Source organism: Nelusetta ayraudi, unplaced genomic scaffold (assembly GCF_046127955.1).
Source record: "Nelusetta ayraudi isolate G7.1 ecotype Tasmania unplaced genomic scaffold, CSIRO-AGI_Nayr_v1 ptg000011l, whole genome shotgun sequence".
Taxonomy (NCBI): Eukaryota; Metazoa; Chordata; class Actinopteri; order Tetraodontiformes; family Monacanthidae; genus Nelusetta; species Nelusetta ayraudi.
The window spans coordinates 9,110,009-9,122,145 of NW_027466061.1; the positions used below are offsets into that span (position 1 = coordinate 9,110,009).

Genomic DNA, 12,137 nt, shown 5'->3' on the forward strand with positions numbered 1-12,137 from the left:
TTTTAGTGTTTTAGTAAAAATCCACTGTTAATTTTATTCTGAAAACTGCCATCATTTGTATTTTTTTCCTATTTAAACTCAACAACACTGGTCATTCCAGCTCAGCAGTATGAAAACCAACTCTGCTACAGGTTGATAGTTATGGATTGTGGGCTTGTGATGATTAACCCAAAACTGCCCTGCCATGTGAAAAATTAATTAAAAAAAATTGACAGTGATATAATCTTGCCAGAGCAAAAACTGACAACCAACCCTGTTTTTTCCTGCATCACTTTGGTTCGCAATAAATGTTTTTAAACCTTGTGTAGAAGTAGTCTAACTGGAATCCATATCTGTTTTTTAATTCTTTCTGTGTATTTTAGATTGGTGAGGAAATGAGCCAGAACAGTTTTATCCAACAATATCTGGCAAAACAACAGGAGCTTTTGAGACAGCGTCTGGAAAGAGAGGCTCGTGAAGCATGTGACACAAATGGTAAGGCTTGTTTTAATCTGTTTGCTGCTGTACTATTATTTTGAAATGCCAGTGAGTAATATCTTTTTTTTTCTGGTAATAGAGCAACAGGACCACACAGAAGTTAACAACAGTACATCATGCCCTCAGGTCAGACATCTCACCAATTGTCCAAGATTACCAGTGTTAGAATTCTCTTTTTTTCAAGTATCATTTTGTACAGTCTTTTTTTCTGAATTCTGATAGCTGCTGAGTTTTAAAATGCAACGTGCAGATTTTGATGAACCGTTGTTGAGAAAGGAGGGAAATGGCATAGCATGATAAAAGAAATCTCCCCTCCTCTCATGTTGTCATCAGGATGTCAAACCAGCGTTGGCTGAAGAGCACAGACCACCGGGCCCCTCTGGTGCTGATGGATTGTTTAATACAGCAAATGACAGAGAGCCTAACAGGAACCAAGATGCTGACGTGTCCACTCCAGCTTCCGGTTCTGTCGCCATGCGTGGTGCTGGAGAGCAGCAGCCGGAGAGACGGTCTGCGTCCAGCGGAGCCGTTGCCGACAGCGATGACGATGACAGTGAGGACGGCGAGGAAGACGGCGACCATGACGTCTGGGGCGGCGGAGCGGGGAGGAGGAGCCTCAGAGAGCCCAGCAGACCTATGACCAGAGAGAGGTCTGGGGCGTCCTGCCAACCCCAGCAGCAGCAGCAACAACAACAACAACACATGCCTTCCCTCCTGTCCCCTCAACTCCGCCAGCCTACTCCTCCTCCCTCCCCCCCTCCCGAGTTATCTTTCCCTTTACCTGACACCCCCAAACAAAGCCCCCCTAGTCCAGATGTAGCCCCCCCTAGACGCTCACCAAGTACCTCAAGCTCTGGTTCCTCCAGCAGTGACAGCCGCAGTAGCAGCCCAGAGCCACAGAGAAGCGGACATGCTGAGCGCAAGCCTGGCCCGCTGACCCTTCTGGCACGGAAGATGGCTTCAGAAGATGCAATTTTTGAAGTAGGTTGGCACGGGGCTGAAGGGGAGGCTGATAGGCAGGACAGCGGCGCTCCTGCAGCCACAGCATTTCCTAGCAGAGGGCCTCCAGAGGGTCTGGTATCTGCTATCACTCACACAGCCAACACAGCAGGCCACGGTCCATATGCCATTTATCCCGGCACAGCCCAGGCTCTTGCAGGATCACATCTGGCCCATATTCAAGTACCTGTGAGTGTGCTCAAAGCCACTGAAACAGATGAGAGAGACAAAAAGGGGGAAAATGAGTTAGAAAGAGAGCGAGCATTGCAGCTGGAAAGGCAACGGAAGCAGGAGCAGGCAGCAGAGGAAGAGCGACAAAAAGCTCTGGCGCTGCAGAGGGAGGAAAGAGAGAGAGCTGTGGAGCAAGAGAGAATTGAGAGACAGCTGGCCCTGGAAAAGGAAGAACGAGAGAAGGCCTTGCAGAGGGAGCGGGAGCTTGCCTTAGAACGTGAGAGGGAACTGGCTTTAGCAAGAGAGAGAAAAGAGCGTGAGGAGATGGAGAGGCAGAAGGAACTCGAGAGGCAAAGGGCTCTGGAGCAGGAAAGGGTGGAGAGGGAAAGAGAGAGAGCCCTGGAGCAGGAGAGACTGGAGAGGGAAAGAGAAAGAGCTCTGGAGCAGGAGAGACTGGAGAGGGAAAGAGAAAGAGCTCTGGAGCAGGAGAGGGAAAGAGTTCTGGAATTGGAGAGGCTGGAGAGAGAAAGAGCTCTGGAGCAGGAGAGGCTGGAGAGGGAAAGAGAGAGGCTGGAGAGGGAAAGAGCTCTGGAGCAGGAGAGGCTGGAGAGGGAAAGAGCTCTGGAGCAGGAGAGGCTGGAGAGGGAAAGAGAGAGGCTGGAGAGGGAAAGAGCTCTGGAGCAGGAGAGGCTGGAGAGGGAAAGAGCTCTGGAGCAGGAGAGGCTGGAGAGGGAAAGAGCTCTGGAGCTGGACAGATTAGAACAAGAAAGGCTTGAGAGGGAACGAATCGAAAGAGAGAACGCTCTGGAGCAAGAGAGGATCATGAGGCTGAAGGCCTTAGAAGAGGAGAGGAAGAGAGCTCTGGAACTAGAGAGGTTGGAGCTGGAAAAGCAAAGAATTGCGAGGGAGCAAGCGCTGGAGCAGCAGCGGCTAGAAAGGGAGAGAGCCTTGGAAAAAGAGAGGATGGAGAGGGAGGCAGCTCTTGAACAGGAGAGGATGGAGAAGGAAAGAGCTGAGCAAGAGAAACTTGAAAGGGAGAAGGAGAGAATGGCGAGAGAGAGGGCTCTTGAAGCGGAAAGAAGAGAAAGGGAAGAGGCTTTGCAGAGGGAGGAGCAGGAGAGAGAGAAGGCCAAGGCCAAGATGGCTGAGAGAGAGAGGGAGAGTCACCTCCCTCCATCTAAACGTGGCCGTGAGGTTGGTCTCACCCCCCTGCCCACTCCCTCCCCCCTCTTTACAGGAGCAGGTAGAAAGCCATCGACAGAGGCAGGCGAGCAGGAAGATGCCCACGCTCCCGTGTCCAGGAGTGAAGAAGCAGAGTCACCAACGCCTCTGTCCCCTCAGTCCTCCTTCAAGAAGTTCAGGATCTTGAGGGACTCTCAAGCTCAGCCACAATCTGCCGCCGCCGTGTCCCCGGTTATCAAGCAGCCCCTTCACTCCTCTGATGCCCCTCCGACTCAGGCGACTCCTCTTTCTTCATCCAGCCATTCTCACCAGCCCGTCGCTGAACAGGAGCGAACAGGAACCGGAGGTCAAACAGGAGCCGATGATGTCACAGGCCCTGAATCGGAAGACAAACCGAAAGGGGGATCAGCTCAGGCGGACGTGGCTGGCAAAGAATTTGTGAAGCCCTCAAAAGAAGCGGGTAAAAAACAGGGGCCACCGATGCCTGAAGAGGCTGCGCAGCGGAGGGGGAGAGACACAAAAAGGGAGGAGAAGCAAGGGAGACAAAGATCATCTTCGAATGATTCCTCTTCCTCAGAATCAGACTCTGGGTCCTCGTCCTCACGCTCTTCTTCTGGCTCCTCCTCGTCTTCAGAGGAGAAAACTGGCTCCCCTCCGAGAGACAGGAGGGTAAGTAGTCGTGCAGAAAATTCCTGCCTGACTGTCATGCTGGTCCTGGGTATTTTTTTTTAATCTGAAGTAACAACTATCACGTTTTCTATCCATCGTTGGCAGGATAACACTATCACTGCAGATCCATTATAGCAGAGCTACTACAAATACACACACAGTATAGTCAGCAATCTACATTTGTAGACATGCTGATAACCTCCCCCATGTAAAAATGCTTAATAAAACACAATTCAACTTAGTTGCACACGTAATCTGTGAATTATTGAGCATTTGTGTTGAACTCCTGACAGAAACAATATTGTTCCGTTGGTCTGTTTTAGGAAAGAAAACATGAAAGGGATTCTGTGCCGCTGCGCAGGGAGACACCAGAGGCTGGTGTTGAGGATTTAGAAGCAGGGCGAAAAGCCGCTCCTCGCAGAAGAGAGACATCTGTTGACAAGAGTGATGCAACCACTGATGAGGATACTTCCACCGGGGTGAGTTGTTTCCCATCAAACACTTGAAGGTTTAAAAATCCATCTGATACTCACCAGCATTCAACCTATACTGTACATCCTCACTGTGCCAAATACGCAAGAGTACGAAGACTAATATCTCTAACATTTCTGTCTTGCCCCCACCCTCCTCCGCCTGTATTGAGAGAAACGACTTTCACATGCACGTACGAGCATGTACGCTCAGGATTTATGTTGTTTACCTCATTTACTTTGCCTTGCAGCCTCCTAAACGATCAATTGAAGAATCCACTGTAGAGGAGATGCCAAAGAAACGCCAGTGCAGCGATCGAGAGGAGGACAAGGACAAACAAACGTATGGAATCAAAGTTTTTTTTTTCTGTGTGCCAGTGTGTGTGGTCTTTTATTGTTTTGTTTTTTAACAATCACAAAAATTGGCTGTGCTAGTCTTGACACTGGAAATTTCACTAAAGTGTTTTTCATCACAAGTCTCCCATCCATTTCCCTGAAGTAAGGACTGTGGAGTGGCTTCTATTACACTATTACTGCTACGAATAGAAACCTCGTAATGCAGTTAAGGACATCTATTTTTACACGTTGTACAGCAAGTTCAACTTTTATCAAAAAGGTTTTATTAAAATTATACTAGGTGAGATGTGTTTCCTTTCTTTGGGAACCAACACAAACTCTTTAGCGGATTCCCCCTTTCCTGTGTGTACCAATTTCTTCTGTTGCATCTGCTTTTGACGTCATCAGATGAAATTAGATAAAGTTATCACTTAATGTTTCAGAAGTAATTTTCATATACCTCGCAGGATAAAAGAAAAAGAAAAGAACATGTTTCTGAGAAAGAATTTAGTCAAACAAACATAGCCTGAATGTCGTAGCACAAGGTTTTGTGGGTAAGCTTTTCATATTTGACTCAATTGCATCTCTGAAGTGTTGTGGATCGGGTCAAACTAATGGTACGCACAAGGATGCGTTGAGAGGGGACAGGGCTTGAAGTGCAGTTGCGTTGGTCATGGAGGACATAAACTTGGGACGTGTTTTGACACGACTTTGTTTCTGAAATGTATTGGCGTCAACAAGAACCAAATATGTTTCATTTGGAAAATGTAAGTTGCCTCATGGGTTTGGAAGAGAGGAAGGTTAGGTGACTGGAGCTGACTAAGTTGGCAGCACTGGTTTGGTTTCCAACTCTTGTATGGGCTCCCTCACAAACACACGGCATAGATATGCCACTTCCTGTGTCTCACCCCCACCCAAAGCTAACGGCTCCAAGACAAAGCATCCCTTTTAACTCTTATTTACGGCCATTTCATCTCTATGTAATGTCTCTATGCCCATGCATAAATACTGTTCATACCATATACTTTCTGGTGTCTTTGATTAAAAGTGTTGAAATTGGGAAAACGTCACTCTGAACGAGTTGGCAGCTGTTATTTTGTCAAGGGGATGAGCAGCGTTAAACACAGGAAATTTGAATGTGGGTTCTACCGAATCCAATTTTGTCCAAGCAGCAGTGGTATACACGTTGACAAGTTTAGTGCAATTGTGGCCGTTGCTTTTCTGCCTCGCTTCGTTAAAACCCCTAAAAGAGCTGGGAAATAGACATGGGAGCCACATCCAGGCGTGATTTGGGGAAGGTTAAAAACAACGTAGACAGATGCCGGGTGTTGGAATTGCCGTCAGGCATTATGTGAGGCTGCCTGGATGCCGCTGTGGCTCGGGAGATGCGGGTCCTTTTCATGCACGCTCCGTAGTTTTTCCTCCCTGGGATACAACATGGCTGAGCGCCGTCGATGGGTTTAGCTGCTGATGCCGGCCTGCGCTTTACTCCCCCTCCCCGGCTCCCCGGCTCAGCCACACCGGCGACAGTTTGCCGCTACGCTAACGGCTGTGTTTGAGAGCCGGGGGTGGCCATGAACGCGTTCGGGGAGGAGTAGAGCCCGACGCGGAAGGTAGGAGCCGGAGCGCGGCGGAGGACGGGCTGCTTGCGTCGCACTAGCCTTTAGCAGCTGCGTTCTGGCGATTGAAAAAAAAAAAAAAAAAAAGGCAGAGAAAAAACCCGATGCGGTTGCCACACGCTAGCGGGTAGAATCATTCCTCACCAGCCCACGAGAGGGGCGTGTGGGCGTGCATGCGCTCGATTGACGCCGCGTGTCTTGAAAGGGGGGCGCGGCTCCGTCCCGTCCCGGCCAGGTCGGACTGCAGTGATTGTCTGCGTGCTTCCACTGCCGCGTGCACGGCCCGGTTCTGTGCGAGCCTCATTTGCTTTCTGCACGTGCTTCTCAGTGCCAAGTGGAGTACTCAACTGGTGTTTTTTTTTTCATATCCGAAATTCATGATTCAAAGTGCGAAAACGTTGTTTTGTCGGTGAATCGTTGGAATTGGAATGGCGAGTAACCCCCACCCCCCTCCCCTCTATGTTCTGTCTGACCGTAATGACAAACAGAAATGGCTCTGAATGTCTTTATGATGGCTGACAGATTCATTGTCAGAGGTAGAGCTTGTGAGCCGAGAGTGTATGACACAGGTCGGTTCCGGAACTGCCTGTTGAGTGGTTTTGTTATATTCCTGTTATTCTGGCCACGATCGGACTGAGGGAGGGACAAGGAATGGAAGAAGGAATAGAAAGGGCACCAAGGTGAGGAGCAGGACGGGAGAGAGGGACAGAGAGAGCAACAGGCAACAATACACAATACTGTGTCATAACCAAAGCAAACATTAATTTGCATTGTCATTCATCATATAATGAACATAATTACTAATGAAGGAAAAGAGAAAGCAGATAAATACACATATAAATGAAGATGACCATAAATAACTAAGATAAAGAAATGTGTGTGTGTTTGCGTGTGAACGAATGTACAATTGGAATGGCGCTGCGCGTGATTTTGCTGTTTTTATGCAATGACAATTAAAGGCGTTAAGAGTCGGACACACTGTTTTTGTGACCCAAAAAAACTTGCTAATATAATAAATTATTGATAGGCCTGTTGTTGTTGTTTTTTGTAGGTAGTTCCTATACCCGTGTGAAGTGAAGCTGATAATTAGACTTTTAAATTTCTATAATTTATATATATATATATATGACTGATAGCCTTTTCTCATGCACAGTCAAGCGGCATGTGACCACTGATCAGACTGAGCATACTAAAAGGAAGAATATAAGCACTCATTTGAAAGACTAAAGGAATTGTGAGAATGCAGGAGAATGTTGGCAGGTCCATGATCTGTAAAAAGGAGTGAAGAACTAAAATGTCAAATCAATCATCAAGATAAAAGAAGCAACATTTAAAAGTAAAAAATAAGTTGATCAGTAAATGTCAACATTTCCTTTTCATAGCTTTATTAAAAGTGATCTGATCTTAACTCATAACTCATTGTAGTTTTTACATTTTGTGTTTTAAGCGCTAATTTTGTATAGATCTTGATTTAAATATTATAAAATATTTTTGCCATCCTTGAAACTCAATTATTGCGCGTTTAAATTTGTGTTTTTATTCCCCATGCAGGCCGATGGAGTCTGACACAGTGGAGGTGGAGTCAGAGAAGCTTCAAGAGACCAATGAGGAGGTAAGGCAGTGGGAGTCCAGGTTTGGTTTTGGGTTTTTTTCTTCTCTTGTAATTGGACATGTTTGAAGACAACAGCAGTTTCTGTCGTCACTTTCACAGTCGCTGTGACCTTTTCTCCAAACTGTTCCTCACATGGAGTGTTTTTCTCACTGCTCCCATGTTTGCTGGGCTGTTTCTATCTCCTTGTGTTTCAGGCACCCAAGGCCTTTTCAGCTCGCAAGATCTCTCTGAGCAGTAAGTGGACCCCACCACCGGCCTCCATGCTAAAGATTTCACCTGCGTTTAAAGTCCATGGGCTGGTGGCGCTATCAGTCTTCATCAGGAGGATTTACAGCTTGTTTCTTGTTGTTTTGCCAGACAACAAGCCCTCGCCTGGCATCGGCAGCTCAGAAGGCGATCAGGACTCTGGCGCCGCAGCTGGCCGCAAGAGAAGGTGGGGCTCCAGCACTGCCGTGACCACCAAGAAGCCCTCCATCAGCATCACCACAGACTCACTCAAGGTATCCAAGCATCAGCCCGCCGCACTGGAAACCCACCAGTGTTGCTACTTTGCCCGCCTCCTGAAACTTCCTTCCCCACATTTTTTTCCTCAGTCTCTGATCCCGGACATCCGGCCGTCTCTCGGCCAGGACGCTGTGGTGGACCTGCACCCCGAGGAGGCTGTCCTCTCTGGGGCCGAGGATGAAGAGAGGGAGCGCTCCGACCAGGACCTCCAGATCCGACGCACCGTAACACAGGTGTGCGCCTGACTGCTTGTTCACACGGGGCCAGTATCTGCAAGTTCTACGGCCTCATGGTAACGCTGTCCCTCTGTTGAAGGTGGTGCACGCTGAGAGTCAGGAGAACGGCCAGAAGGAAGCAAAGAGAGGCAAGTATGAGGAGGAAGAGGACGAGGCGCAGGGCGATGAGGACAGGACACGGGCCAGCGAGGAGAAGGTGGAACTCTCGCCTCCTGCAGCCATGGACACCCAGCCTCCACCAGACACCAGCCACCATGTGGAGACAAACACTGGTAACGAATCCATTCCAATCTGCTGTGTAATGTTCAATTGTAATTCCTATGATATTTGTTTTCAGCATCTGTATGAGTAGCCGAGAGGTGGATTAGTAATGTCTGTCCCTATTCGCCCTCCTTGCGTGTTTGGTTTTCACCCGGTATGGCAGTGACGCCCAGTGACACCCTCATCCGCCGCTCCATCAGTCAGCAAAAAACGGGAGTGTCCATCACAATCGACGATCCCGTTCGCACCGCCCGGCAGCCTTCGCCACCTCGTGGCAAAGTCTCCAGCATTGTTCACGTCAGCAACCTGGTGAGGGAGCGCCGCTCCGATTCCAACTCTTATCCGGTCAAAGAAAGAAAAAGAATATCTGCAGCTGCGTTGGCCCCCTGTCAGACCTTTTAGTTGTGCTGAAAGTCTGTTTCTCAGTGCTTGTGATTGGTTGTGCAGGTGAGGCCGTTCACTCTGGGGCAGCTGAAGGAGCTGCTTGGCAGGACGGGCACCCTGGTGGAGGACGGCTTCTGGATTGACAAGATCAAATCTCACTGCTATGTCACCGTAAGTTGCCACGCGTCGCTCAGACAGGGCAGCTCTGCGCTGGAAAGGCTTCCATTATTATTACATATTTCAATGTTCTTCTGTCCATGTTAGTACTGCAGTTCAGAGGAAGCCGTCGCTACGCGAGCTGCTCTTCATGGAGTCAAATGGCCGCAGAGCAACCCCAAAGTGCTCCGGGTGGACTTCTGCCAGCAGGATGAGGTAAAGGCTTGTTGTCGCCGGTCCGCCCCGCACCCGAAATGCTCCGTCTGCCGCACCTCTGAGCCAATCTCCATTTCGCAGCTGGACTTTCACAAAGGCCTGGTCACGGGCGACAGGCCCGGCGCCGGCGCCGCCGAGGAGCAGGGCGCCGTCTTCGGCCGCGGCCGAGCGGCGGTCCTGCCGCCTCTCCTCCCCGAGAGAGACCAGTGGGCCGAGCGCGAGCGCGAGATGGAGCGGCGCGAGAAGGCTCGGGCCGAGCGCGAGTGGGACCGCGACAAGGTGCGAGAGTTCGGCAAGCCCGGTGACGAGAAGGAGGGGGCCCGCCGCTCACGCTCCAGAGAGAGGAGACGCAAGGAGCGGGGAAAGAGCAAGGAGAAGAAGAGCGAAAAGAAAGGTACTTCTACGTCACGGCTGGCTTTCGGGTGCCTGAGCTGCGATCTTGTGGCTCTGAGCGGGTTCACACTGAAATCAGAAGCCACTGCTCAAGCCCTGATCTTCTGTCTCCTCTGCAGAGAAACCTGAAGATCCTCCTGCCAAACTCCTGGATGATCTGTTCCGCAAAACTAAAGCCGCTCCTTGCATTTACTGGCTCCCCCTCACAGAGGAACAGGTCAGAGTTCAGCCAACCCCCTGCTGCACCTTCCCTTTACCTGATCTTTCTATTATAGTTTTTATTTGATTTAATTTCATTATATAGTACTCGCTCCTCTCTGTGTATAGCTTTTAACTGATGCTTTATTGCATTTGTCTTAACCGGTAAAGTGTCCTTGGATGTTCAGAAAAGTGCTTATCAATGAAATGTATTATTATCATCAGAGTTGAAGGAAGTGAAATTTGTCCTCTGCATTTATTACCTCTGACGAAAAAGAAAACCCAGTTGTGCTCATTGGCCTCGTCTGTCTGTCCATCCCTCTTGTCTCCAGTTTGCTCAGAAGGAGGCTGCTCGCGCCGAACGCATGAAAGAGCGCGAGAAACGGACCAAGGAGCGGGAGAAGCGGAGGAAGGAGCAGGAGGAGGAGGAAGAGAAGAAACGGGAGGAGGAGCGCAAGGAGAGGATGAAAGCCGGGGGCGGCGAGGGTGAGAAAGACAGAGACAGAGAGAGGGACAGAGACCGGGGCAGGGAGAGGGACCACGACAAACGCAGGGATGGCTACCGCAGGCCGGGCGGCAGCAGCAGCGGTGGAGGAGGAGGTGGAGGAGGTGGAGGAGGATCAGGCGGGGCGGGCGGCGGCCGGCGCTCCCGCAGCCGCAGCGACCCGCGAGACAGGAGGCGCTAGAGGCCCAGTGACGGAACTGTCCCAGAGACTGCCCTCTTCCATCGGCCTCTCACTACATCTACTTGTCTCCTGCTTTCTTTTTCTTTTTTTTCTTTTTTAGAACGAATACCCAACAGAGGACCAATTGATGTCATCACTGTTAAAATGTTACGAGCACATACACACGCGCACGCGCACACACACACACACACACACACACACACACACACACACACACACACACGCACACACACACACACACACACACACACACACACACTCGTGTCACGCCTGAAGGGACCATGATTTTTGAATTTTCTGCTTCTCTTTTTGAGCCCCACAGTGCTGTACGTCCTGTCCATCAGATGCTTTCTTTAGGCATTTGTCCTCTTTCACCACACCCCACCCCACCCCACCCCACGCCCCTCCCCCCGCATTTGGTTTTGTTTTGATGTCGATGGAGTAGCGCCGCGGCACACGGGCTGGTTTTAAGAGATGATGCCTGACGCTTCCTGTTTGCCAAGTATGATTTTTGCCATCAGCTCCAGGGTCTCCGCAGTCTGGGTTCAGATCCGCTCCTCTCAGACAGACGACTCGGTCCTCGACGTTGAGGCTCACAGATCTCATCTAGAAGCTACGGACGAGGTGTCCTCGGCTTTTTGTACAGACTTTAAAGATTTCTTTAAGAAAAAAAAAGGAAAAAGCAAAACAGCTCTTTAAGGAGGCAGCTGTCGGGTATTTTTGGACATGTGTGGGAAAAAAAAAACAACTACTAAGGCAACGCAGTGTTCTGTCCCTCGATTTAGTCATGATGACATGATTCTGTTGTCTGGCAGGTGGAGGAGCTGCTTCCATCTCTCCTGCCACAGTTTTAGGATAAAAGCCCACGTCGGTGCTTCAGGGCTCAGCCTGCAGCGGGGACACCGGCGGGGACACAAGGATGCATTACCAGTTCGCTCACCGATGGTTTTAATTTTCTTTTTTTAAAAGTCATTTTATCATTTTAGTACCAAGCTTTGTTTGTTGTTTTTATTTTTAATTTTCTTTTTTTTTGAGTACGCCTATCAGTGGTGAATGTACAAATAATAAAAGAAAGTTGAAATTTAACGTGGTTTCTGCTGTGCTCTGTCTCTCAGTTCAGTCCACAAGGTGTCAGTCACACCTCATTAAGGTCCGGGTCAGTCGCTGAACCGGTTAGAGGGCGACTTCAGTCGGTCCGGTTCAAATTAAGAAAAAGGGAAATGAGAATGCCACAGTTTAGAATCTCGGTTCTATTAAAAAAGAACTTGTATTGTCACATTGTGTGAAAGCTTCACCAAAGCCTTTCCTCACTTTCTTGCCCTTTAGAATTCGTCTTTATCATCCTGCTTCTTTCGTGCGGGATGTGTTCACCTTCCCGACCGTCTGAGCCACTGAAATTCATCTTTTAATCTCCTCTAAATCATATATTTGCCCTCTTGCGCTGCCATGTCCCATCCCTCTGGTCTCCCAAGTTCATCCTGCAGAGCTCAGCAGTGCTCCTGTGTAATTACAGCCCTCTGGTCGCTGAGCCTAACATTTTTCCTCCCTGATGCAACCCAGCGGTTCGG

General features: G+C 49.4%; 1 protein-coding gene across 6 annotated transcripts; it reads left to right on the forward strand.

Moving 5' to 3' along the window:
* Window positions 1-318: 318 nt before the first annotated feature.
* On the forward strand, window positions 319-10,815 carry acin1a (apoptotic chromatin condensation inducer 1a). 6 transcript variants are annotated; one of them, XM_076020597.1, is made up of 19 exons: window positions 319-474; window positions 557-603; window positions 811-2,022; window positions 2,101-2,145; window positions 2,257-2,273; window positions 2,304-3,498; window positions 3,822-3,977; window positions 4,220-4,311; window positions 7,475-7,535; window positions 7,730-7,769; window positions 7,893-8,035; window positions 8,129-8,272; window positions 8,355-8,547; window positions 8,700-8,845; window positions 8,984-9,091; window positions 9,185-9,292; window positions 9,374-9,686; window positions 9,805-9,902; window positions 10,216-10,815. In XM_076020597.1, the coding sequence occupies exons 1-19, from the start codon at window positions 375-377 to the stop codon at window positions 10,567-10,569; spliced, it is 4,572 nt and encodes a 1,523-aa protein (XP_075876712.1). In that variant the 5' UTR covers window positions 319-374; the 3' UTR covers window positions 10,570-10,815. The 6 variants fall into 6 exon arrangements, with proteins under 6 accessions (XP_075876712.1, XP_075876706.1, XP_075876709.1 ...); XM_076020591.1 differs by having other exon boundaries at window positions 2,101-2,273; XM_076020594.1 differs by having other exon boundaries at window positions 2,101-2,195; window positions 2,250-3,498.
* Window positions 10,816-12,137: the final 1,322 nt, after the last annotated feature.